This window comes from Epinephelus moara, chromosome 2, assembly GCF_006386435.1.
Source record: "Epinephelus moara isolate mb chromosome 2, YSFRI_EMoa_1.0, whole genome shotgun sequence".
Lineage (NCBI taxonomy): Eukaryota > Metazoa > Chordata > Actinopteri > Perciformes > Serranidae > Epinephelus > Epinephelus moara.
In genome coordinates, this window is record NC_065507.1 from 31,756,584 (window position 1) to 31,782,756 (window position 26,173).

The following is a 26,173-nucleotide window of genomic DNA, read 5'->3' on the forward strand; positions in this document are numbered from 1 at the left end:
ATAAAGTCAGAGGCACCAATCAATAAAGCTCCGGCGTATAGTTCTGTTGATTGATGGTACTTGCTCGCTGATATACAGAGGGTTTTGACAACCATTAGAGATACTGATATTTTTGTACTGACGCTGCATAAAAGAAGACAGTACTGACAAAACGTTAAAATATTCAGCGTTTTCGCCAACATTTTATTTGTAATGAAAGTGAAATGCAGGAGACACTGAAACCTGCTGCTTAAACTAATGAAATTGTTTAGGGATGGTAGCAGAGTGACTCACTGCACCTACTTCAAGGGAGGAGAAACTGGGAAAATAACTATCTGTAAAGTATTTAATAATAATAACAAATTTTGCAACCAATAGCAAATTACTGCCATCTTAAGTTAATTAGAAATGAGTCAGTTAGAACACAGAATTCTGCCAAGACCAAAATGCCCCCAATGAGTTATTTTCATAATAGAATGTACTTAAAGATTTTAATCTACATCTGAATCGGCATCAAAATACACCCAGTTAGACATTTATGTGAAGCACGTGACAGATTCGAAGAGAGTGTAGTTCATTAACATAGACAAAGTTTTTAAAAGTGCCAAATTTTTATAAATAAACCATTTAAAGGAGCAGTGTGTAGGATTTAGCGGCATCTAGTGGTGAGGCCTGCAGATAGCAACCAGCTGAAACTTCTCCCATGTGTCAAGCGTGAACTCCCAGTTTGAATTCGTCCATTTGTCCATTCTGGGCTACTGTCAAAGGTGCAACATGGATGAAGCTATTTCATTCCTGCGAATATATCCCCCTAAAGCGGGATATATACTTGTGCATCAGCTCTGTGTAGAGCCTACACTGTAATCTACGCATGTGGCCTACGCCTTTACACCTCGAAAATACTAGTCAGCGTGGCATTTCTGTGAAATGCTGTAAACTTTAGTTGATTTAAAACACACCCAAAATACAAATTAAACATGGCTTAAAAGTGACAAGTACGCAAATCAGTTTCACTATAACTCGCAGCATTCACAGACAAAGTATTTGTCTTTTGCTGGACACATTTTCTACACAAAAACAACATGCTAATGTTTTTTAGCACAAGCCTATGGCATTTTACATTGTATAAATTAGCCTAGTGGCTAGCGGACTTTTCCTCTACTCAAATGAAGACAGGGACAGCAGCAACATTTAACAAAGGTAATGTTACAAAATTCGGTTTCATTACAACGCACAAGGTTCACCGTCAAAACAATTGTCTTATACTAAGCATGTTTTCTAAACAAATATGACATGCTAACTTTATTAGCACAAGCCTATGGCATTTTACATTGTATAAATTAGCCTAGTGAATAGCAGAGATTTCCTCTACTCAAATGAAGCCATGATAAATCACACACAAGACTTAAAATGCTACTTTTTCTTCACAATTTATTATTTTTAATCTTTAAAACACAAGAAAATAGGGAAATGGTTTAAGCTTACGAAAATAAACAGGAGGTCTGTGTCACCGCGATGTATAGTAACATTCCTGGGGAGGTGCACGTCAGGCTACATGCTGGACCTTTAAAAACGTCTGCATCAGCATGTCAGTAAACCCTGATCTTTTTCTTCTTTGCACATGGTATTACTGTAACTTTAATGCAACTGACATCAGTTAATATGTTTTTGACTTGTACACTTACCAAACAAACAAAAACACTTTGACCAAAAATAACTTTTCTGGTATACGTAGTAAAAAATATTGTGCAATTAAAACAAATTGTCATGTAGCTATGGATAGGAAGAAACCAACATCATACTAGAAGCTTTTTTCAGTGAAAAACACAACTGTCTAAAAGTAGGGACACAAAGACAACTGTATTTTACCCTCCAACACTTAATGCACTGACAAAACATTCTCAATATTCAGTCTGTTTTGCGTGTCCAATCAAGTTTATGGCTGCGGCGATCTTAAGTTATACTCATCAACAGTGACAAAAGAGTTGGACCACAGGTCTAATAAATCACGCTGTTTATTTAAAGACATATTTACGCACCATCAAGACACAGTAGATGATTGCAAAGTAACAAGCTTGCCATATAAAAAAAAAAGGATGCCAAATGTTACATATTTAGGATATGAATATCATTTCCTCTGCTAAGTCAGACGGTAAGGGAGTGTTAGTCCAGCATCAGTGTCCAAGGCCACCTCGCATTCTTAAAGATGTAAATGGAAAAGAACGCCCTGATCTTGGCAAGTATACAAGATCTCAAATACCTTTTAAAATACATTTTCGGTCACAAGAGAAAGTCTGTTCAGTCTGTAATATCTGAGGAGTTAAAGTGTTGTTGATTATTTTCTTTCTTTTATCTTTTTCTGAAATATTATCACTGAAGTTAACCTTTTAAATAATGATGGACTTTGTACTTTGGAAATGTTGTAACAGTACTAGAAAATTAAATATTAAATGCTATCTTTAACATAATATAATCTGATACATGTCTAGTTGTTATTACCGGTACACCAGTGTACCAGAGAGTACAGTTCCAACAGAGGCATGAAAGGTGAAAGCTCCACCTCATGAACATTTCATGACATTATAAAAACACATTTTTACATACTGCATATATTTGGTGTGATAATTTATAGTAATACACAGTTACATGAAGTAAATATTTTTGATTAGCGACGACAGAAGAACTCATGAGCAGTAATGTACAGTACAGTACCGTGTAGCTAACCAGAAAGTGCGCTGCAGCAGTGAGCAGGTTCAGTGGATGAACAATGATCACAGGCCATAAACATGAAAGATAAGGTGCAAAACCATTATGCTTTTTCTTTTAAATTCTAATAGATTAGTATCGTTATTTTAAATCACAGTTTGTTCTATTACAGCTAGCAGAAAATGTTTATGAAACTACAGGTTTCCTTTAATGAAAGGAAAGTGTTGATTGAATGGGAAGTTAAAAAAAAGATAATATATTTCTGAGAATAAAACTTGTGAAATTGGATGTGATTGTTTTTGTGTTTCTGTAGGATAATACTGGGACTAAAAACATCAGTGCAGTTGATGGGTAATATATTTACATTTAACAATAATATCATAATATCCATTTCTTCTTAAAGGAACTCCGAACCAACAAAATTACCATTTGTGAATCAGTCATGCCACGGTCCCTTGAATTCGTAAAGAAAACTTGGTTTTTCTTGCACAAGCACTGAGCATACAACTGGATAAATGACACTTGGATTAGGCTGCACTGCACAAGTTATGTGTGAGTTTGTAAACAGATGTTTTGATATAGTTTTGCTGAGGCCTGCACTACGAAGCCAGTTCAACTTACCCAGGATATCTTTTGGTTATCTGGCTTGACTAACCCTAACATTAGCCATGTTTCCATCAGCCTGTTTAGATGCGCATCTAGAAGTATCGCATTGGAAAATTATGATGGAAACGTCAAAATTCGAATTAAAATCCCCTGATTCGCACAAACTAAAATACGCTTGCTTTAGCTGGGTTTTGGTTGATTCGAAAAAATGTTGATTCGCAAAACGGGGGATGGAAACAGTTATGTTTGAATTAAGTCTGACATAGTGCACCTCTCTCCATGGTGATATCCACACTCCGGGTCGGGAAGGCGGTAACGCATTTACAAGCTGGTTGCCAACCACCAGCAAACGTAGAAGAAAACGTAGAAGCAAACGTAGAAGAAGAAGAATGCGAAACTTGTTTTGTTTCTGGTTCTGCGGAAAACTCGCGCAAGTTCGTAGTTTTCACCAAAGTCCGTACATTTAATGGAAACACACAGGATTCGTATTTCTTTTAATGCGCATTTCCCAATGATTCGTATCACTTTTGGATGGAAACATAGCTATTGGACAACCGGCACTACAAAGCTGGTTATTAACTAGTTCAGTCAACTCTGGGTTTTCCTATCCAGCCATGAGCTTGTTCATGTAAAAGAGGCGGGGCTGTTAATTAAAAACCTGTTAAAACAAGGTTTTCTCCAAATGACCTCTGGCTAAGCCCCGCCCTCAAACGCGATGAGCCAATTATAGTGCGTATAGCCATTCCCACACACTCAGACATTCTCTGCCTGGACGTCCATTGAAATGCATTACAGAAAGTCAGTTTCGTTCGGTTTTATGAGCTTTTTCTGAGATTTGAAGTTTAAAAATGGTCAAATGGTGTGCATGGGGTACATGCAACTCCGACACAAGGTATCCTGAGAGGCTGGTTGACGAGGTGTATTTTTTACCCTTTCCGAAGCCACATCTCAACCGAGAAAAGTGTCTCCTTTGGTTGAACATCAACTCATCGTGAATAAGATTAACAAGGATATCTACATCTGTTCTAAGGTAAATCAACATCGTGTTTGAAACAACATATTGTCACTTTGCTGGAAAGAAATATAAAGTTATCTTTAACATCTCTAGCTAACGTTAGCTAAAGTTAGCCTAACGTTAGCTCCTAGCTGCGTTGTTCATCATGTCACCTTGTTTGCTGGGAGTTCATTAGCCTATTTTGTTCTAGTTTTTGTACTTTGGTGATCGTACATCATTGTTAGCTGTTAACGTTAACTTCTGGAGCTTAGCTCCATTAACGTATCTGTGTTGCAGAGATAACAAAGGTTGGCAAACATTATGCTGAATGATTCAGTGTAAATACTGTAGCACCAAACTAACAGAGAGACACTCTTGGTAAAGATGGTAAAAAGGCTGTTATTCTTCTCTCATATTCTGAGAACAAAACCTTAACTTCAGTGGCACTTTGATGCACCAAAATTTGATCGTTATGTCCCCAAAAATCATGAATTGCCTACTGCGAAATGCCGTGTACTTGTTAATATTTTGTCCGAGTGAGTGGAGGGGGGCGTGGCTTAGCCATAGGTCAATTCAAAGTAACATAGCACGACTGATTGATATACAAATGATCATTGTGGGTGAATTATTCCTTTAACTTCTGAATCTGTGTTGTCTGATATCAGACAGAACTGTCATCTCGTTATACTCAACTTTCATTTTCCAACTCAAACTCAGTGGAGTAGGTTGATTCAAAGGTCGGGACCCGGGCATGAATCTCTGCAGATTCCCCCAAACATTTTACAATACAGTCATTACAAAAAGGAGGTACATCTTTGGACTTCTAGCACTATTAACACAACCCTGCTTGGTATCTGCTAAGACTGCATAAAATGCAGAAATATCAGTTACCAGCATTAATAATATTACAACAACCAGCCACATTGTGTATTATTATTTCTTGTTCCATGGATACCATGACAAAGATGCAATGTTTACCAGCTTTTTAGAGGATGACGACATAATTCTCGGGGATTAAACCTGTTTTCCCCTCGAATGTTGCTTGAAGCCAGCCTGGTTCAACAGAGGGGTAGACTGCAGGACAAAACCAGAGAGAATACTTAAATCAAAGAGAAGCAAGAAACGAGCACTTGATCCTGTGTAACCTGATGAGAATGACTGCGCCTTTATTTAGTTACACAATTTCCCAGGCTTAGGGGAAAAAAAAGATGCTATTAGGCAGAAAAATAAACATTTATAGCAGATTGAGAAAGACTCTGGGTCAGGCTGCTCTTTGAATTCGGTCCCTACGGAGTATTTATACAGGCTTGAAAGCAGTATCGCCTTGCTTAATCACATACAGTATAAACCATAAAAACAAGGTTAATCATTGCTCAGATGCACCAAAATTAAGAGCAGCATCTTTAAAAATGATCTGATAAAACAATCCAGCAGAGATATGCTGAATAAGGATGCAGAGAAAACTGGCCCGTTAATGTTGACAGCAATGAAAACACTCTGCCTGCTGGTAAGTAAATGGTAGGGAGCGTTTGTTGACGTTTTTGCGTTTGGCTGCTGGCTCCGCTGCCTGTGTTAACAGGGAACAGGCACTGGTGCTTTCCATCACTAGGTTACAGTGACCTGCCTGCACTGGTTGTGGGCCAAGTCATCTCCTCATGGAAAAGGCAAGAGGCAATAAAAAATCCCGAGGCTGTTTATACTTTAGCAATGCATATGGGGGTGTCACGCTAAGAGCAGAATTATTTTATCCCTCCACATAACACTGGGAATTAGCCAAGTCCTTGCTGTGTGCTGCCAGTGCACAACAGACTGTCTGTGTACACTATCCAAACGGCCAGTCAGCCTACGCAAAGGAGGCATGTGTGCTGTTGTGAGCACGTCTGCAGCAAAGTAACCATCAGCTGAGGCATATAATGAGTGTCTCGTGCTTGCACCACTTACCGTTTGAGAAGTGCGCCCCCTGGGGGAAGCTGAGCTCGTTGCTGTGCTCTGCTTCACAGGAATACATGGCCTTGGCGTCTCTGTAAATGTGGCACAGACAGGCAAAGTCAGATCTGAAGAGATGAGGGTGAGGATAATTAGGTTAAACTGCTGAAGATGGTGTCATGTTTTTACAGCACCTTCCGACAGGAACAGACTGTGGGGAAGAGGCGTTCTCAAAAAGCAAGGCTCTGGCAGCGACCCTGAAACAGTATGAAAAACAATAGAGTTCAGTCCACTTGATTGTATCAAGGATAAAATAAACAGAAAACAAAGTGTTTGGTTGTGTCATCCTAAGAAAAATATGCCCTGTCATCAGATGATCAGGGTAAAGAAAACACTTGTGTTATCTTTTTTAATATATCATTGTCTATAAAATCAGGAATGTTGCCTGAGAGAGAAACTTAAACCTTCTCCAAAACAAGTCTGCTCACTTTCTCCTGCCCTGCCAGCCTCATTGTTTAGAAGGAGGTGAAAGGCATAACGACACGATACGGGAGGTTTCCTTCCTCCGGGCGGACTCAGCTCCAGCACGGTGCTGAATTGAGTTAAACTACATAACGAGGCTGCACTTGACCCTGTGCGCAACAACCTCAGAGTCAAGAGGACAGCAGAGCCTAGGGCGAGCTGGTTGGGTGCTATACAAGGAAACTACTTGAGAGACTGTGAGACTGGCTTCTCAGACATGACAAGTCAAACAATCTATTTGTCCCGGGAGTGCAGACTGCTGCTGGGTCACATCAACCCCAGAGCAGGCAGCGCGTAATTAAAGCCAGCTCTCCCACCAGAGAGGAAAAGACATAAATCGCCTAACACATACTCATCTGATCTCAGAGACCTCTCAATGCTCAATGCTCATAAACAGACGAAGGAGGAGGCTGACGACTCAGAGGGGATAGACAGAGAGAGGGAGGAAGACAGAAAGAAATGTTGCTGTGAACTGCTGTCCTCAAGCCTCACTGACGTGCAGCTTTTTTATGAGGGCACATGAAACCGCACCTGTACACACTGCCCTTATACTGTGTTTATCCACAAACTATCAGAGGGATCAGAGGACAGCAATCAACAATTAATTTCATTATTAAGTGATGTGGCTGGTTTTGTTTTTGTACAGTCAGTGAATCATTTTGGCTGTAAAATGTCAGTAAATAATGAAAAATGACCTTTACATTTTCCTAGAGCCAAGGCAACGGCTTTAAATCTCTTGTTCTCTCAGACCAACATTCCATAACCCAAAGACAAGAGATTTACAGTTATATTAAACAAAGAAAAGCAGCAAATCCTCACATTTGAGAACTAAAGACCACTGAATGTTTGGCGCTACTGCTTTACCTTTTGCCCTTTGTTGTTAACTAGTCCATACCCATTGAGTGCCCAGTTGCCCACATTGTGTGTTTGGGATACAGGTCATAGGAAATTGCAGATTAAATAGTCAACTGAACCAATTAAGAAGATTGATGTATTCAGACAGAGTTTTTGTGAATTTGATAGTATGATTGCTTTATTGAAAGTACAGTAGTACCATTGCCAATAGTGGGATAGTTAGTGGGCTAAAACTGTATATTAGTAGTTGAGGTAGCACGTTGAAAGGCAGATAGTTAAAGTCATTGCCTTATAGAAGCTCAGTTTTAGTAAGTTTTCCAACTTTTGCCAAGAGGGAACTTTAGATATTGGTCCCTAAATTATGTTCACCGAGTTTCATGCAGATCGGTCAAACTTCGTAGGAAGAGATCGATTTTAAGTGTTTTTCCAAAAATTCAAAATGGCGGAAAATCTATAAAACCGGAAGTTATGGGCTCTTGAGGCAAATTTGTTCCTCATGAGGAGAGGCATCTCTGTGCAAAGTTTCATATCTACAACATAGGGGGCATAAGATATGCCCATTCAAAGTTTGCAATTTCAATCGGTTGCTATAGCGCCCCNTCAAACTTCGTAGGAAGAGATCGATTTTAAGTGTTTTTCCAAAAATTCAAAATGGCGGAAAATCTAGTTTCATATCTACAACATAGGGGGCATAAGATATGCCCATTCAAAGTTTGCAATTTCAATCGGTTGCTATAGCGCCCCCCTTTGGCTAATTGATGCAATATTGCTTCATTTGCATCCTCCCATGACCCTCTACCACTGTGCCAAATTTCACATGGATTGACCAAGTCAGTCAGGAGAAGCAGCAGCACTGTTGCCAACTTTCTATGTGAAATGGAGCCACGCTTTGGACCATTTCTTCGTCTATGTCATGAATCTTGTTGCAAGTTTCCATAAGCGTAAATGCATGAGTTCGATGTCAATGACCTGCGGTGTGCAACTGATAGAAAAAACATGCTGACATTGATAAAAAAAAAAAAAATTGATCAGCTCGGAGGCGTACGATTCCCATGACAAAGCCTTGTCCCAGATATCCGCTTGCTACACTAGATCTCCGGAAATATTGGCCTTGTCCCCAGAGGCTTATAGAAGATAGGCAACAATGTCATGGCACATTGCATTCTGGTTAGTAGTAGTTATACTTTAGGACATGCTTCCTCAACAGAGACAAAAAACATGAATGGACCTGTCAAAGAGCAAGTGCAGTATTTCCCCATGACAGAAGCTGATAGTTTCTTTCAGCTGAACAAGGAAGCAAAAGAACACTATTTTGCAAAATTACAGTAAATAAAAATGAAAAGAGAAGAAAAAACAGTTTGAGTAAGCTTGTTAGAAAATATCGTGGATTTTGGGCGGGTGGTTCATGGGTGAAAGATGTGTCAGTACTTGTTGTCTTCCTATGTTTGTACTTTTTAGGCAGAAAACACATTTCATATTGTGATATTTAGGCTACATTTAGGCTACAGGAAATGATACAGCCAACAGCAAGTAGCGGTGGTCACTACCGGAAACATTCTGCTCTGGTTTGTGGATTAATTATAGCATCGGACAATTTGGAACTGGTTCTCAGTTCCTATTCCTACTCAACACTGGGTTTTAGGCGAGTAATAATGACTACAATGTTCCCAAGATAAGATTTCAAAGGTGGCATTACACTGTAGTTGGCATCCTTGTCATTAGTATTAGATGAGCAAAATGATAAGATTTTTACACTGAGCCAGGTCTTTGGTAGCCGTTGCTGACTGAGGTGTCCATCCTGCAGCGGGTCACTTGTTTGGGTGGAAGGTCTGGGTGCTCGGTCGGCTTTAAACTCTCTTTGGGCTCCAGTGTTGACAGACTTTGGACAGATCCAGAGCAGCTTCTGTGGCCTAGAGGGAGGCATGCAAATAATAAATCCTGCCTCCTTGTGAATGAAATAAAGACATTAAAGTTTGATATTAAAGCAGCTCACACAGCACAGCACGTAACTGAAATGAGTCATGTAAATAATATTTTCACACTGCTGCTTAAATTATGCTGAAGTCGAGGAGATGTCAGTCTTTGAAAGTATTAAATCCTGGAGGAATAACTTGTGACAATATAACTATCTAGTTTATGAATTCTGTCCTGGAAATGACACTTTCATGAGGATTCTTTCCACTTCATTACTGCAAGGGAAACAAAATCAATGAAGTAATGCCAGGCAAGCTTAAAGCGGCATTACTCTGTGATTATCCTACCTTCAGATATATGCAGTGATTTCAGAGAGGGGGCAGCTGAGCGGTTCAGCAGTGTTGGCCTGAGGTCGATGCGGCAGTGAGGGGCCTTTTTGGGGGCAGGGGACAGCCTGGGTGCCGTGCTGACTGAGGACAGGCTGAGAGCGTCCTCCGACTCTCCATCTGTACGCCCTGCGTCCTCCCTGGAGCTGGAATCTGGGCTGCTGACACACACAGCACTCCTGGGGCCATTCGAGAGCTGCGATGGCGTTCGGCGGAGGTCCAGCAGCGACTTGTCCTTGACCGGAGCAGAGGAAGCTGTTTTGGAGGAGCTGTTCTGCTCAGACGAGTGGGAGGACAAAGACTCCATGCTGCCCATGGGGGTACTGCTTGGACTGCTGCTAAAAGTGTCACCTATGCAGGGACCAGAGAAGAGGCACACAAAGCCCTCATTAAAACCTGCTGAGTGAGGAAGTGACTGCAGTAAGGAAGCCTGTTTACACCAATGGGATGAAGAAAGAAAATAACTTAAGTCATTATAACAAGAAACTTGCTCAGACTAATGAGTTAGTATCTCAAAATAATGACAAACTTTATCACTTCTAATTATTCTAGAGATAGAGATATTAAGTCATTATATAATATCTCACAATATTGACATAATATTCTAAAATAATTACTTAATATTTTAAAATAATGACTTAGTATCTCAACATAATGACTTAATATCTCAAAATAATGACTTAGTATCTCAAAATAATGACATAATATCGCATAATAATGAAGTTTTCTCAAAATAATGTCTTAGTATCTCAAAATAATGACATAATATCGCATAATAATGAAGTTTTCTCAAAATAATGGCTTAGTATCTCAAAATAATGACATAATATCTCATAATAATGACGTTTTTTTCAAAATAATGACTTAGTATCTCACAATAATGACTTAATATCTGAAAAATAATGACTTAGTATCTCAAAATAATGACTTAATATCTTAAAATAGTGACTTAATATCTAAAATAATGAGTTAATATCTCAAAAATAGTGACTTAATATCTAAAATAATGACTTAGTATCTCACAATAATGACTTAATATCTCAAAAATAATGACATAATATCTCATAATAATGAAGTTTTCTCAAAATAATGGCTTAATATCTCAAAAATAATGACATAATATCTCATAATAATGAAGTTTTCTCAAAATAATGGCTTAATATCTAAAATAATGGCTTAGTATCTCAAAATAATGAAGTTTTCTCAAAATAATGACTTAATATCTAAAATAATGACTTAGTATCTCAAAAATAATGACTTCATATCTCAAAATAGTGACTTAATATCTAAAATAATGACTTAGTTTCTCAAAACAATGACTTAGTATCTCACAATAATGACTTAGTATCTCAAAAATAATGACTTCATTTCTCAAAATAATGACTTAATATCTAAAATAATGACCTAATATCTCATAATAATGAAGTTTTCTCAAAATAATGACTTAGTATCTAAAAATAATGACTTAATATCTCATAATGAAGTTTTCTCAAAATAATGACTTAATATTTCAAAAATAATGGCTAAGTATCTCAAAAAAATAAAGTTTTCTCAAAATAATCACTTAATATCTTATTACAATGATTTAATATCTCACAAAAATTACTTCATATCTCAAAATAATGACTTAATATTTCAGAATAATTATGTTTTTTTCAAAATAATGACTTAGTATCTCATAATAATGACTTCATATCTCAAAGACAATGACTTAATATGTCAGAATAATGACTTAGCATCTCAAAATAATAACCTGATGTTCCAAAATAATGACCCAATATTCAAATCCCCCCCCCCCAAAAAATAATGACTTAATATCTTAACCCTTGGGGCACTGGTTGACTTGGTATCTTACATTAATGGAAAACCTTCTCAAAATAATGACATAATATTTCAAAATAATAACACAGCATACTAAAATAAAGACCCAATATCTCAAAAATAATGACTGAATATCTCAAAATAATGACTTAATTTTGGTTTTTAATATTTTGAGATATTAAGTCATTATTTTGAGAAAGTTTTTACTGTAATGACTTACAGGATCTTTTTTTTTAATCACACTGACTAAGATACGCTTCCATATTGTAGTGACTTTATGGCTCAGAGAAAAAACCTTTGTCTGAGGGCATAAAATTCCTCTGAAAGGTTTACTGGCTTTCAATAGAAAATTATTTGAAAAACCAGCTAATATGAGGTGAGTCATTATGAAATTTGGTGAGACAGTGTGTGCAGATGTCTCGGAGATATTAAAGGCCACCAACAGGGAAATGGTGGTGTGATGACCTGTGGTGGTAATCACTGCTTTGGTACTCACTTTCTGCGTCTGCCAGGCACAGTGTCGGAGTGTAGAGGCTGCGGGGCTTCCTGGGCCCCGTGGTCAGACAGATGGCCCTGCTCCTGCGAGAGCCAGGCCGGCTCTGGGGTTGGGGCAGGGGCACATTGGGGTCCGGGGGCTGGTGGAAGATCTGGAAGGTCCCGAAAGGGGCATTGATTAGTCAACACAACTACACAGTCTGTGTATTCCTTACTGATACAGACTGGTATTTAAATCATTTATGAAGTTTGTTACCAATATTTTACGGCTCTTACTACCTTGTATAGAGTTGGATGAAATTACCATGTTTACTGCAACACTCAAGAAATTTTACAACTATCAGAGATGAGCAAAATATTTCATATCGATGTAGCTGTCTCTTTGTATCTCTGGTTGCACTGAACTTGCTGCAAGTCACAATACACCCAGAGGTATTCACATTCTCACCTTCTTGAAGTTCTCGATAAGTATCTCCACCACAATGTTCTGGAACTTGATGTTCATCATGGCGGCCACAGTTTCCTCTTGTGACCGCATCAGGGTGGGCCCAAAGATGACACCCAGGTTGGACACTGTCATCAGGTTGAGCTGGCTTTGCATGGAAACCCTGCAGGTGGAGGACACGGTTGTCACACAAATATAAGATGCACTTTTTCTGCTCATAATGAAAACTCTTAACCATGTCGTGACAGTTTTGTTCTTCACCAGCTACTGACAGTTTTAGAGACACCTACAAATCCATTACGGTGTCCCCGAACTGTGAAGACAATTTAATCAGTTTCAGCAATTTTTATCTTCGCTCATAGGGCTGTCCTCTTTTTTTCAAGGCTGCAGTGTAACTGATTCATTACAGGAATACGTACGTGACAAGGTGTTTTATTAGTAGCTCCAGCATTTCCTTGTTCCTCTCGGGCAGCTTATGAACCAAAGCATGAACAGCACACACTCTGTAGTTCTGGTCATCTGACTCTGAGGAAAGACAAATGGATATAAATTGATCAAGAGGTTCATATACTGGCACACACTCAAAGCTGCCAGTTATTGACTTTTAGAATGGTAATATTTTAGATCAGTCCAATAAGTATTACAGTGCCTGTGATCAGAGTAACAGAATATTCTATTGCAATTACTATATTGACGTAGTAATGTCCGGCCAATATGAACAAAAGTTATATATTAACTTCCAAACATGCCAAATTCAGTCCTTCAAATTCACATTCAACATGACTCTATATCCAGAGGTGTGGAAAAAAGCAAATGAGTCAAGACTAAAGCAATTTAACTGGTCAATCTGACATCAAACGAGAGCTATGTGATGCACATGGCATGTAGCCATTTTCGGAGATGGAAACTATTTAATTATGGGCCTGTCAGGGCCTGAACGTAGCGCCCACAAAGCTGTCTCATTTGAAATGAATACATCTGAAGTGCAGTTCATTTGAAATTTAATTCCCTTCTAAAAAGTTGGAAGGAATTTCACAATATGTGAGACAAATTCAGTCGCATCAAAACAAATCCTAAATTACAGAAAATTCAGAGTCTAATGTGCCGTCTTTTGGCACAAATACAATTTACAAATCCTTAACAGATGTGCATGCTTCATTACTGGTCTTGAATTTGACCATGATCTGCTCACTTAAAGATATACTGTGCAGGATTTTCCTAAAAAAAACATCTAGACTCATGCAAAGTAGTCCATCTCAATCATCACTTATGACTCACTAGAAGTGTGTGATGGTGTATTTTTCTGCAGAGACTTTACCCTCTGGCTGTGTTTTCTTAATTTCTTCTTATTTTCTGTGTTTGGAAGGTTTATGGGTGTGCACCCCCACAGCACTCAGGTGAGGTTGAAGTTTATAAAAAGGTAGTTAGCAGGTGCTAGACCATAATCAGCAGGCACGCAGGGGACACAGCGCAGAATAAACCCAATTAAAGCGAGGTGAAACGCCAAAAGAGTGTGAATCTGGGGTTGGTTTCCAGTCTCACAGTTACAACAGTAACTGACAATCCTGCATAGCGTACCTTTTAGAGTCTCTCTTTCATGTAAAACATTAAAATAATGCATTGTAAAATACATATTGTATCATAACTAACTATCTACAGCCATTGTAGGTAGATTTCAGAACTTACTGACAGCCATGATAAAATCTTTGTGGAGCTTGAAGGTCATTAGAGGCTCAGAGAGACACCTGGTGAATACAGAGAACAGTTGTCATTTATTTCTGAGTGACAGGGGTCTTTTGAATGCAGCCACCCTCCTTTGTGAGTCACTGGCAGCGCTCGATGCATGACTAACACCAGAGAGGTTTCAAAGAGGCATTATGGAGGTAATGGTGATTCCTGAAAGCTAAGGACACGCATCTCGCGGGGCGAGCTGACCTGAGGTAATTCTTCAGCCCGCTGGTGATGGTTTTGTTGTCCCACGTCTCTGGATCCAGGTCCATATCCACAGGTGCCTTGGATGCTATTGGAAACACATTTTATGTTTTTATAGCACCACGACGAGTGAGCTGTGAACTGTGAGGAAACCAATACGACCTGACAGGCTGCTTAAATGGGCTTTAAAAAATACTGACTGCGTCTTGTGCTGAGAGACTCAAGAAGAGAATGTGAAATAAAGCGCGGTGTCTCACAGATATGGAGATCAAGCCTGAGAGAGAATTTAATAAATCATGGAGACACTTCCTGTTTATATGTAATCAAACAAGATTACCATGGGTCATCTAATAATGTAATGACAGAGTAACTTGAGGCCAGATGGCTGTTACACTGTCACACCACAAGGAGGACCTCTTTCCTCACTCTGAGGAGTCACAGTGTGTTTGCTGAAGCTCAGGATTCAACTTGAGATTGTTGTCAAAAATGAGCTTTTCAGAAAGTAGAGCTAAGAGTAAATGGTCAATCAGGCATTTGGAAATGACATAATTATCTATTTGTTAGTTTTGCTGCACGGCATGTGAGAATGTCATTTAATGCTGTGTATACAGAACAAAGATTTATTCTAAACAGACAGAAAATATAATTCAAAGCTTGATAAACACTGGAAATACTAGTTTTGGCTCAAGTATGTTTAAACACAGACCGCATTTCTATTCTACTGAGCTGTGGGTGGGAAAATATGTTATTTTTTTCTGATTTCAAAGCTACTTACAAAAGACTGTGGTCATCAGCTTCTGCACTTTGGAGTTGACCCCTCCAATTCTGTACAGTCCCATTGTGTTAATGCCTGCATGGCAAAATAAACAGGAGCAAGGAGCAAAGATTTCTGTTTATTTAATGAATGAAATGCATTGTTATTCATAATCACAGCCAGGCATGGTGTTTGACAGATGAAAGCTGAGAGATTTAAACGCCTCACCTCTGCTCTCCACCAGGTCAATGCATTTCCTTACGAAGTTAAAGCCCGCCTCATTAAGAAATGCTGTACAACACGAGAACAGGGTTGACACGTCAATTACTGTCTAGGTTAACCACGCATCATGCAGGAATAACAAGCTCTCCCCTATGCTTGGGATCTGACTAATAAGATACAACCTCTGTGCTGGAAGGCTCTGCTATGTCAGCTGAGTGGGTGTATGTCAAGTAATTGTGTTAATGAACAGAGATGGCTAGGTAACAATGTATGCGTTTGATGTGCGTGTTGGGGATTTTATTTCCAGTCTTAGAAAGCTAAATGTATGAATTTCAGTGATGAAGGTGGTTTGGAAACATGAAAAAAAAACCACACTTACTTTCTTCCTTTTTGCTTAATATGGCCGGCAGGTTGTAAATCTAGGGAAAGTTTACAAAAGTCATTATTACATTAAGGGACTCTGGTTTAAATTGAACAACATCCCTAAAAGATGAGAATGATGCTGCACAGTTTTTCCCAGTGACCCTCTGCCTTAAGTGGTCTGTCCTATTATTAGCACAAGGCGATGGTGAGGTCATGGTTTCTTATGAGAACTTGATGTGAACCCACCAGAAGAGGGTGCCAGTGACAAATAATTCAGTTTTGGGTATTGTTTTCTTGTCAGACAAATAACTAAAAAAACATCCTGGCCAAACAGCAGCCAGCCCAGACTGAATATTTCAGAGACAAACAGGCAGAGTTCCTCACCGGCTCCTTGCCATCCATGGCTTCTAGCCACAATCTTCTGTTGGACTCTGACAGTGCCTGCAGTGTCATAACGCCATGCCTGGAAAGATTTCAGAGAAAAGCTGGTCTCAGTCTGATCTCATTGCCTCGGGGCCCCTGGACAGACCTTGTTTACACTGGCTGAGACCACTATAAAAGGACTAGTGTGACTAAAATAGCTTGTGTGCAAATGCTGGACTTCAAACTGTGCCCTTGGTCGGCTTGGTGCTTCACATTCCACTCCCAATTAAATGCTACATGTGCTTAATATTACAGTAGTTACTTTTTTTTCCTTTTTTTTTTTAGCACCCAACATGCATACACTAGCAGTTCTGCTGTCTCACGTCTCACCTCACTGTGTAACTGCTCTGAGCATTATCTGCAGCTGATACACAGCACTGCTACATGATGTACTAACCTAATGATTGCATTATGTGATGATGATACCGGCAAACAAAAACAAAAACCCCCACCCAGTAGTGATAGTTAGTACTAGCATGGAGCCATGTCAGGTTGCATGCGTTGCGATTAACTGGTAATACTGACCACATTATGAAAAAGAAAAGAAAAAAAAAACCTCATAATGTTAACTCTGGTGGTATCTCGCCATGCGGATCATTTTGGATTCATTTTGAGATATCTGTGATATTGATGCCTCCACCCTCCAATACAGTGACAATGGAAGGCATTTTATTTGCGATGCTCACAACACTGAAAACATTTAAACGATTCAAAAGCGGCACATCTTTTCAGAAACAGTGACCCAGTGTTATTAGTTTTCTTTGAAAGTGCTTTCAGCTGAAGTCCCTATGACAAAAAATCTTGACAGTGAGGTCTGTGGATTATCCAGAGTATCAGGGACACTCTTTCTACAAAGACAAATTGCTGGTGAACTTATTAAATAACATTTTTACCAAGCGTGACACACAGCGACGCCTGGTATTGTTTTCACCTTGTGAGTGAGTGTGTGTGTGTCATCGTGGCAAAGTGTGGTCCACCACAGAAGCCATTTTAAGTATGATAGCAGGTGTTAATATATCAGTCTGTCTGGATATCGTCGCAACAGTGCAAGATGCACTCAGAAAACTTCACAGGTGTGTAGTTGAGACCAGATGAAGGGCAAATTTGAAGATGGGTGCAAGGAGCTCGAAGTAAGAAAGGGGCCATTGGCACTGCCACTTCACTTCACTAGCCCTGGCCCACATTTATTTTGCAAGATGGTGTCTAGTTTCGAATCTCTAGTTCTGTGGTCCAGGAGGTAAAGCTGGTCGTCAGAAGAAGATCAGCAGTTTGATCCCTGGCCCCTCTGGTCCACATGTCGTAGTATCCTTGGGCAAGATGCTCAACCCCAAATTACTCCCTAGGCTGTGCCATCTGTGTGTGAATGTTTAACTGAGCAGCAGCTGGCACCTTGTATGGTTGGCCATCAGTGTATGAATGTGTGTGTGAATTGGTGAGTATGGCATATAGTGTAAAAGTTCTTTGAGTGTTCGGAAGACTAGAAAGGTGCTACACAAATGCAAGTCCATTTATCATGTTTTCATTGCACTGAGCACCACAAATGAAATTCTATTTATCGGGGTGGAGGCGTGGATATCTCATATCTGGGCAAATAAAAATAAATTCATTTGCATGGCTGAATACCTCTTTAGTAATTTGTTTTTAACCAACCCTTTAAAAAATGAGGTTTGGAGATGGTTGGCCCGGTTCTGGCGTGGCTTTAGGTGGAACAGCATGTTTATTATAATGAGGATGAATGGATGAGCTTGAAGCTGACTGGAGCTTGGCCCACATTGTCCTTGTGGTTGGAACAAGCACCTTGGGGCATCGCCGTTTATGATAAATGAGTTGTCTTGCAAATAAACTGCAGTTATTGTCCATGCTCAGCAACACTCGCCAAGGGTGAGCCGTGCCGGCCCCGCTGGTGCAGTGCAACAATAACGCACAGTGATGAGCTTGCTCTATGTTCTGAAGCGCACATCACAATAATGAGCTTGTATCAAGCTCTGCTAACGTCTGACTTGATCAATTCATCCGCTGTTCTGCAGCGGGCGGCCAACTTGAAGGTGTTTGATCTTCGGCCAATCCCTTACCCCCTTTCTCCAGTGCAATGTTACATATAAATTAGTTATGAATGTTCTCATCCAGTGAAAAGATTTCAAACTTCTAAGGAGAGGCAAAATGATCAATTGGTTCTCAGAATGACATAAATCAGTGTATTATTTGAGTAATTGTGGACAAGTAGAAATCATTTATGTCTGTGTCCTTAAACCCATATTGGCCAAGCGATTTTGTGAAGTGCTAAGAAGGCAACAGTATTTCATTAGAGAGTTTGGATTTGAGAGTGAGTGAATGATACGATTAGCAGCACACATGCAGCACATGCAACTGCTCTGAGAGGGCAGCACTGGTCAGTTCACATACCGGACTTTACAGAAAAACTGAAGCGGTCTGAAAAGAGTTCCACGATAGATGTCATTTCTACATTGACATGAACACAGAGAAAAGACGGAATGGGTTCAATAATAGAGGAAAATATGGATGTTGTGGACATACAACAAACAGGCGCTTGGGAGGGAGGGGATTTAAGGAACATGCAGGGTACAAACAGAGCTGAAAACATCTGGTAAACAGGGAGTCTTTCAAGATGTTAATCAAACCTGAACTTGCAATGCTGAGTACTCCCATGATAATCTAGGTTAATTGCCAGTATCAGCTGGGTTCAATAGAACACAAAATGCATGAGAACAAAAAAATCCCACATGCCATTCAGAAATCTTCAAATAGGTTAGTTGTAAAAATCATAAATTCATCACTGTTTCCTTGTGGCTGACTTCAGCTTTGATAACAGCTATTGGCAAAAAAAAAACATGTTCAGACTATAGTTAAACTTCAAAATGTAAAATCACAAAAGCAATGCCATGGTAACTATTACAATTTACACAATTTTACCAGATGGCAGGATAGTGTACAGTGTACTAAAAGGTAACTTTGGTTCTTGTCAACCTGGAGCCTATTCTCCCATGTTTAACTAATGGGAGCAACAATTTTTGTAAATCACTTTATTTCCACTAAAGGTAGGCTTATTTTTGCTACTGACAGGCTCAGATTATTATTCTAAGTGTCTGGCAACATTATGGAGAGGATCCCTAGAGAGACAGACCTCTTTTTATAGAGTAAGACCATTTTTTTCACCAGAAACCACCACAAAATTGCCTATCGCCAAACCCACCAGACTCCATTTGGGGAAACAATAATTTTATCAGTATAAGAAACACTTTATTAGAAGTCAACAGAAACTCACAGAACACATCTTGGTTTGTCTTTCCATTGTTCCAACAATCACCAACTCTGGTTTGGTTGAAATATACCCTTAATTCACCCAATCAGATGTGAAAATATGCTGGCTCTATACACGCTAGAATTAATGTTTTCTTAAATGGAGTCTGGTGGGTTCGGTGATGGTGACTTAGGGGCCGTTTCTGGTTAAACACAAAAGGCAATTACTCTTCAACTAAATGGTCTATCTCTGTAGGGATAGAGACAAGGATAGTGTCAGACACACATAACAACCTGAGCCTGTCAGTGGCAAAAACAAGCACTTCTAGTGGAAGTCAATTAACAGTGCACAAATGCCCCAAGTGGTTATATTGAAACCTGTTTCACAGCTGCTGGCTGCACTCCTCTCGCTTAGTACTGGACCAGTTTCAAAAACTGTTGTTCCCATTAGTCACTTAGACAGAAAACAAGGGAAAATAGGGTCCAGGTTTGAAAATACCAAGTTACCCTTTAAGATGAAATGGAACAAATCGGTACATGCTGATTTTTGGATACTGAATTTGGTGTAGTGTAATGTTTCTTCTAGTTGTTTTCTTCAAATTCACTCTTCTAATTATGGAAAATTCATGATATGCTAGAGGTGGTGGTAACAGTGTTAATCATGTTTTGTGTATGTTTTCAGTCCATGTAAGTGATAAGACATTTTTGGTAGCATGCAGATAATTCGGACAGTCACAGACCTCTCCACCACTTCGATATCAAAGCAGAATCGCTTGTCGATGGAGTCTGTTTTTCTTCGAATGCAGGACTTGAGCTTGTACATCTCCGGCTGGTTCAGAACAAGCCCATTCTAAAAATAAGCATACCACACATTAATAAATGAACTGAAATGGAAAAAAAATGACAAAAGTTTGAACGCACTTGTAAAGCCGTCATCTTCAATTCTACAAGTCTAAAAACAGTAATATAATGATCATGTTAATAAATGTAGGAAATAATAGGATGGTGGCAGTTTGTTGTGTGAAATAATTAGAACTTGATTATTCTATCTATATGAAGTCTCATGAAGTTTTCACTCTTCTGAAAGTGCAAAGACAGCCAAACTTTCTCTGTTAAAAAGGTTATTTCCCTTCCTTGAGTTCCTCTTTCTAGTTATTTGTGGATTTTGCTATCTTTGAACCATTTTTGTCCGCCTTGAGTTAACAAGTCTTTCGTTTTCTGTTCCCAAGTCACAGTCCTGTCATCTTGACTTTTTTCTCCTATTTTCCCTCGGGGTGAGACATTCTTATAAGCCTCGAGGGAGCTCTTTGTTTCACCCACACAGACTAGACTTGCTCAGTCTTTTCTCAGCTTTTATCATCTGTATGTGCAACTAAACTGAACTAAAACAAAACCAAACAAAACAAAACTACACTCAACTACCTGTTTCCCGGCCGACTTGTTTTCAGTGTTGCTCATGGTGAAGGTCTTGCTGCCTTTTTCGTAAGTGCAGTAGTGACGTGTCCAAGTGCATCCCAGGGGACCTAGGACAGAAAAAGGAGGAAAATAGTTCTTGAGCCAAAATGTTTTTCTCAGAATCGCAGGCTTTTGGAAAGACTTCTGAAAATCAATTCGCAATTAATGTGTGATAAATCAAATGTTGTTTATCACTGCTGATAAAAATCTACCATTTGGGTATCTGCCCCCTTGTTTGAGAGCACATCAAAGTGAATCGGTAAACAGGATGAATTATGAGCTCTGTGTGAGAGGATCTCCGTTGCAGAGGCCTGGGAAAACTCAAGACATGTTTATGGTGATGGATGTAAAACCATGCACTTCTAAGTGAGGTGATGTGTGTGTGTGTGTGTGTGTGTGTGTGTGTGTGAGGGCCTGGCTGGCTGGGAGCCCGGCCAGAAAAGACTCACGTTTCTCCTGGACGTACAGGAAGCCTTCCATCGTCCACTGGCCTGGAGGTTTATAGTCCTGATCTGCAGACCTTATCCTCTTCATCAGCTTCTCCACTTCCTGCTTAGTACTCACAAAGTTGTTTCGTGTCTGCGCAGAAAATGCAGGATTGGATTATAATTGCATTAACAGAGAAAGTCTTGTGAGGCTGCATTTTTTTTCCCCTTGCAATTTTTCATCTCAAGTACGTTTATTTTGCCTACATCAAGGAACGGGCTGAAACAAATAAAGGAAAAAACATCAAACATCTGACAAATGCTTCACATTTGTGCAAAAGCATGAGAACACCTTGGGGGAAAGAAGACATTGGCAAACCGTTTGGAAATACAAACGCAGCATCTAATTCAAATACACTGAATTTATATTGGAAGAAGGCTCTTGAGGTGATCCAAAATTAGGACAGAGACTCAATTGTTAATACTCCCAGGAATCCTCTTTTTTGAAAGCAAAAAGGTCAGGATGAGGCAGCTTCATATCCCCTACAAGAGAGATGCTGAGACAGCCTCACCTTCTCCTGCTCCTATTAGAGCCCTCTGCATCTGAGGACATGGAGAGAGGGTTACGGAGTGGAAATTGTCAGGGCAATGGCGCTGACATTTTGGGTCAGAGAGAAATTTGAGCCCTCAGGCTGCAAGTGGTGAGGTCACGGTGATGGAAGGAGAGGGCATGGCAGCAGCTGTAGTTTTACTCCCAATTCCAACACTTTCTTTTGGACACAGTAGCATTAAATGGCCCGCGGTAACTGCCTGCGATACAACACTGAAAATATTGATCCTCTGTGCAGCAAATAATCTCATTTAATCACACACCTATCCATTTGTGAAAGCTCTGCTTGTTATATCGGGGTATGATAAGCTGCAGAATGTGATTACGTGGCTGGTTGCCTTTGTGTACAACCCCTGAGGTGTTGAGACTTACGTTCTGTAGGTTGAACTGGAGCTGCTGTTTGTACGGCTCAAACTCGTGAGCCAGCTCATATCCTTCATGGTAGAATGTAAACAAGCCCTGCAGAAAGGCCAGGAGCTGGAGAGGAACAATATTTAAGGGTGATTTACTGAGTTAATATAGAGCTTGATTACTAATTCACATGAGAGAGCACATTTTCAAAAGGTACGTTACAACATAAAATGTTCCATTTTGTACACGAGAGACGATAATCACTACCATAATCACACAATTATCATGCAGTGTCTCTAAAACGTGGGGAATCCTGTCTGCAGTGATTTGTATACTTCAACCATGGATTTAATTAGAATACTATTGCCTAAAAAATATAGATTCCCTTTAATTCTGTGCTATCATTCAATCACCCTGTGTGATCCACTTTTGGAGTCAGACTCTAATTATAATGTATATATTGCTTTGTTAGTTAAAATATAATTTACCTCTCCTAAACACCATTTTTACTCTGTAGAAAAATGAATAAGCAAATCTGACTAAATTAAATATTTCCAACTTGTAACACTGAATATTGCACCTGAGAGGCCAAAAAAAAAAAAGTTTCAGAAAGTTGTAGTTCTTTACGACTGACGGATATTGATCTTACTTTGTGCATAACACACAAACATCCTTGACCATTGTGGGGAGGGAAAAAAAAGCAGTGGCAGTATTGTTGGAGGGAAAACTGATCCCATCTCTAACATGGAGGATCCTGTAAACACAGAGCTGCTCTCAGTCAAATCCTCAAACACACCTACTGATTTTATTTCTAGGATGAGGCTTGGTATATCAAATGTTCAAGGATGAACCATCTTATCTATGCCAAGATTCATCACAGGCAAGGTTGAGCCTTGTCATTTTCCTCACCACTACCTGGGGCCTGGAGATTTACATTTCTGGCCTGGGTTCTGGGTGAGCTGCCAGTGGGTGTAAACAAATGGAAGTGTTTTTTTTTTTTTTAAACATTCACTCTGCTCCAATCTCACGTTCCCAGACGTTTTACACCTACAGAACTTAATGTTTCCCGGTAACTTCTCTGCTGAAGATGTTAGAATTTAATCCACGTATCTGTAAGGTGGAGGCTTTTATAGAGGCTTTGATTTGCATTTCGTCTTGTTTTGCTTGTCAACCAATTCATCTAATTTTACCCACTACCTTCCCCAAATGGATCGACTACATTACAGAGAATTTGTGATGAAGATGACAAACGTGTGGAATACAAACTTAGACATATACCTGTGAGAGATGTATAATTGCGCATGTCTTCAAGAGACAACAGACGTTTTAAAAGCCACTTCCATCATCAAAGATTCTGTGCTATTTTAATTATGTGCCACTCAAACTAATCTTTTAACTACATATACAGTAACACAGGCAAAGAAATGACGTCCTCAATATGCATCCAGCACTAACTAAGCACAGAAACATGTGGAACTGATACTTTTCTTACCGGCTCAACAAACTCAAATTTCTTCTTTTCTTGCACTTCTTGTATTTTGAAAACATACTCAAGAGATGCGTCATAAAAGAGCTGTCTCTCCTTATCAATCTGCGTGTCAGCCTGAGAATGAGCAAACAAAACCAGGGTCAGTAGCGCAACAAAGACCGGGGTCAAACTGGGAGAGTGCTGTGTGGACAGAGAGTTAATGCTTACATCACCACCTGGACACAGTGTGTGCTTAGGGAAGTAATGAGCAAAGAAAAGCTTGCAAACAACATCTTCATTGTTAGGAGACAGCCAACCATTAAGCAGCATTATTCAAAGACATGCTGGTGCATCAGAAAATGTGTTTAGGTTTTACCTCTTGTAGATATGCTTCCTTCTTTTTGGATGATAAGTTGAGGTGTCTCTCAAGTGTGGAGTAGTATTTTTCTGTTTCCTTGTCGAATTTCTTCTTCCCCTCCTAAAAAGACACAAAACATGAAAGGCTTAAAGATGACCACGAATGTGTTGTTTTCCTGATGTGTGTGTGTGTGTGTGTGTGTGTGTGTTAGTGTGTGTGTGTTTGTATGGACTGCCACTAGGTGGAGGTCTAACTACATTCTCACATGCCATTTGCCACATGTCATTTAAAATTTCTGTCAATAGATTATTACAGGTCATAAAAGGGGCATATGACTACGCAATGATGAGTGGACAATGTCGGCGCGGTCAATAAGGACCATTCATTCTCAACAGGGGCGATACACGCTGTTATTCTCACAAGAGCCCCGGCTGGGGACAGAAGTTCATGGAAAAATACACAACAGTGTATATCATCAATAGCATAATGCATATGGCACTGTCACAGACCGGCCTGCCTGGATGCGGTTTGCATTTTCCCTCTCTGTCATGCTTCACCTACAAAGACAAGTCAAGCTCTATAGTCACAAGTCCCAGGATTCAGACAGGGTGTCCCAGAAGGCTTCGAGGAAGGAACAGGAAATGGGCTTTTCATGCCAGATGCCCATCTATAAAAGCATATGGACTAAGAGATTTAACATTTCACCCGAAAAAAAACAGATCCACTTCGCAGGCCTTAATCAAACTCAGCCCAAGCAGAGAGAACCTGTCTGTGTGAGGGCATTCAAGTGTCTCATCTGCAAGTCTAACCTCTAAACCAAGCTTTGCCCACTTAATGCCCATCTCGCTATGCAAACATTCATAAAGGGGCTGGTGGAGAGACAGAATAAGGGGCAGCAGGGTGTGGGCGGGGAAAGTGTGAGGAAACGGCCGATGTAACCAGATCCTGCTTGTTTGTTTTCATTCCCATGGCCCTGAAATTTAGCAAGTCTAATCTATTAGCTACTGATATGACCTAGAACAGTGTTCTGCCTCAACGACCCCCCCCCCCCCCCCCCCCCAACCTGGACTCCCTCCCCCCAGCGGTTAAACAAACTGGAGGAATTTGCCACAAGACACTGTAACCTCCTTCATAACTATTACACGTTCAGCACAAAAATCAATAGATAATTTCATGTAGTAGCATCTTATTTCCATCTTTCTTGTCGTGTCTAGCCCTGGAATGATCTTTTCAGGAGTAGGGAGGGGGGATCAATTGCGTATGTGCCCATGATTCAGAAAGAGGGAAAATAAACAGGTGGAAAGTAAAACAAACATATGATTAAATATGATATCATGCTGACAGGAAATAAATTTCCCTTAAGGATCGAGTGGTTTTTATTAGAGAACCAAAGGGAACTGAATGTCTGCCATTGTGACTGCTTTTGACGTGACATTATTTTTTGAGCATGCACACAACTGAAGCCCTGGGGAAAATACCAACACACACACAAACACTCGCGACCACTGCGCAGACACATGCACACAAACACACACTCAGGGGATCACATCAAATTAAGAGCTTTAAGTTTAGCAGAGCCCCGCAGTCACAGCAGGAATCTCCCGGCGCTGCTGACCAGTGTGAGCAAGAAAAAATAAGTCCTTGCAAAAAAAAAACAAAAAAAAAAACCCTCCTCCGTACGTCTGGACTAACTCTTTCACACTTCCAAAGAGTGGAGAGTGACTCAGAGCTGCAGTGAATCTTTGAGGCAGAGCCAGCCTGATTAAGTCGCCCCGAAGTGTCCTGCTTTGTTTTGATCCAGGCAGGACGTGTATAAACTAGCGCTACCGTAATGATACCCTAGCAGAACACCAGGTGTTTGTTGGTTTGTCCATGTGGTGAACGCATCCTCCCCCCCCCCCCCCC

The 26,173-nt window shown here is 39.9% G+C and overlaps 1 protein-coding gene across 2 annotated transcripts in view; it reads right to left on the reverse strand.

The window, feature by feature from the left end:
• Window positions 1–1,977: 1,977 nt before the first annotated feature.
• The window catches only part of LOC126402670 (rho GTPase-activating protein 42), an 84,942-nt gene continuing 60,746 nt past the window's right edge, over window positions 1,978–26,173 (reverse strand). Inside the window, exons 5-25 of one of the 2 annotated variants that reach the window (XM_050064836.1) lie at window positions 24,287–24,388; window positions 23,935–24,045; window positions 22,464–22,568; window positions 21,506–21,635; window positions 21,024–21,124; window positions 20,342–20,451; window positions 18,747–18,803; window positions 16,305–16,383; window positions 15,937–15,976; window positions 15,564–15,626; window positions 15,357–15,431; window positions 14,585–14,669; window positions 14,336–14,394; window positions 13,069–13,174; window positions 12,653–12,812; window positions 12,206–12,356; window positions 9,850–10,239; window positions 9,342–9,498; window positions 6,406–6,468; window positions 6,227–6,306; window positions 1,978–5,359 (exon numbers count right to left, since the gene is read on the reverse strand). In XM_050064836.1, coding sequence (XP_049920793.1) covers window positions 5,271–5,359; window positions 6,227–6,306; window positions 6,406–6,468; window positions 9,342–9,498; window positions 9,850–10,239; window positions 12,206–12,356; window positions 12,653–12,812; window positions 13,069–13,174; window positions 14,336–14,394; window positions 14,585–14,669; window positions 15,357–15,431; window positions 15,564–15,626; window positions 15,937–15,976; window positions 16,305–16,383; window positions 18,747–18,803; window positions 20,342–20,451; window positions 21,024–21,124; window positions 21,506–21,635; window positions 22,464–22,568; window positions 23,935–24,045; window positions 24,287–24,388 — 2,313 coding nt within the window. In that variant the 3' untranslated portion in view covers window positions 1,978–5,270. The remainder of the gene's footprint in view (window positions 5,360–6,226; window positions 6,307–6,405; window positions 6,469–9,341; window positions 9,499–9,849; window positions 10,240–12,205; window positions 12,357–12,652; window positions 12,813–13,068; window positions 13,175–14,335; window positions 14,395–14,584; window positions 14,670–15,356; window positions 15,432–15,563; window positions 15,627–15,936; window positions 15,977–16,304; window positions 16,384–18,746; window positions 18,804–20,341; window positions 20,452–21,023; window positions 21,125–21,505; window positions 21,636–22,463; window positions 22,569–23,934; window positions 24,046–24,286; window positions 24,389–26,173) is intronic. The other variant, XM_050064844.1, reaches the window with a different exon arrangement.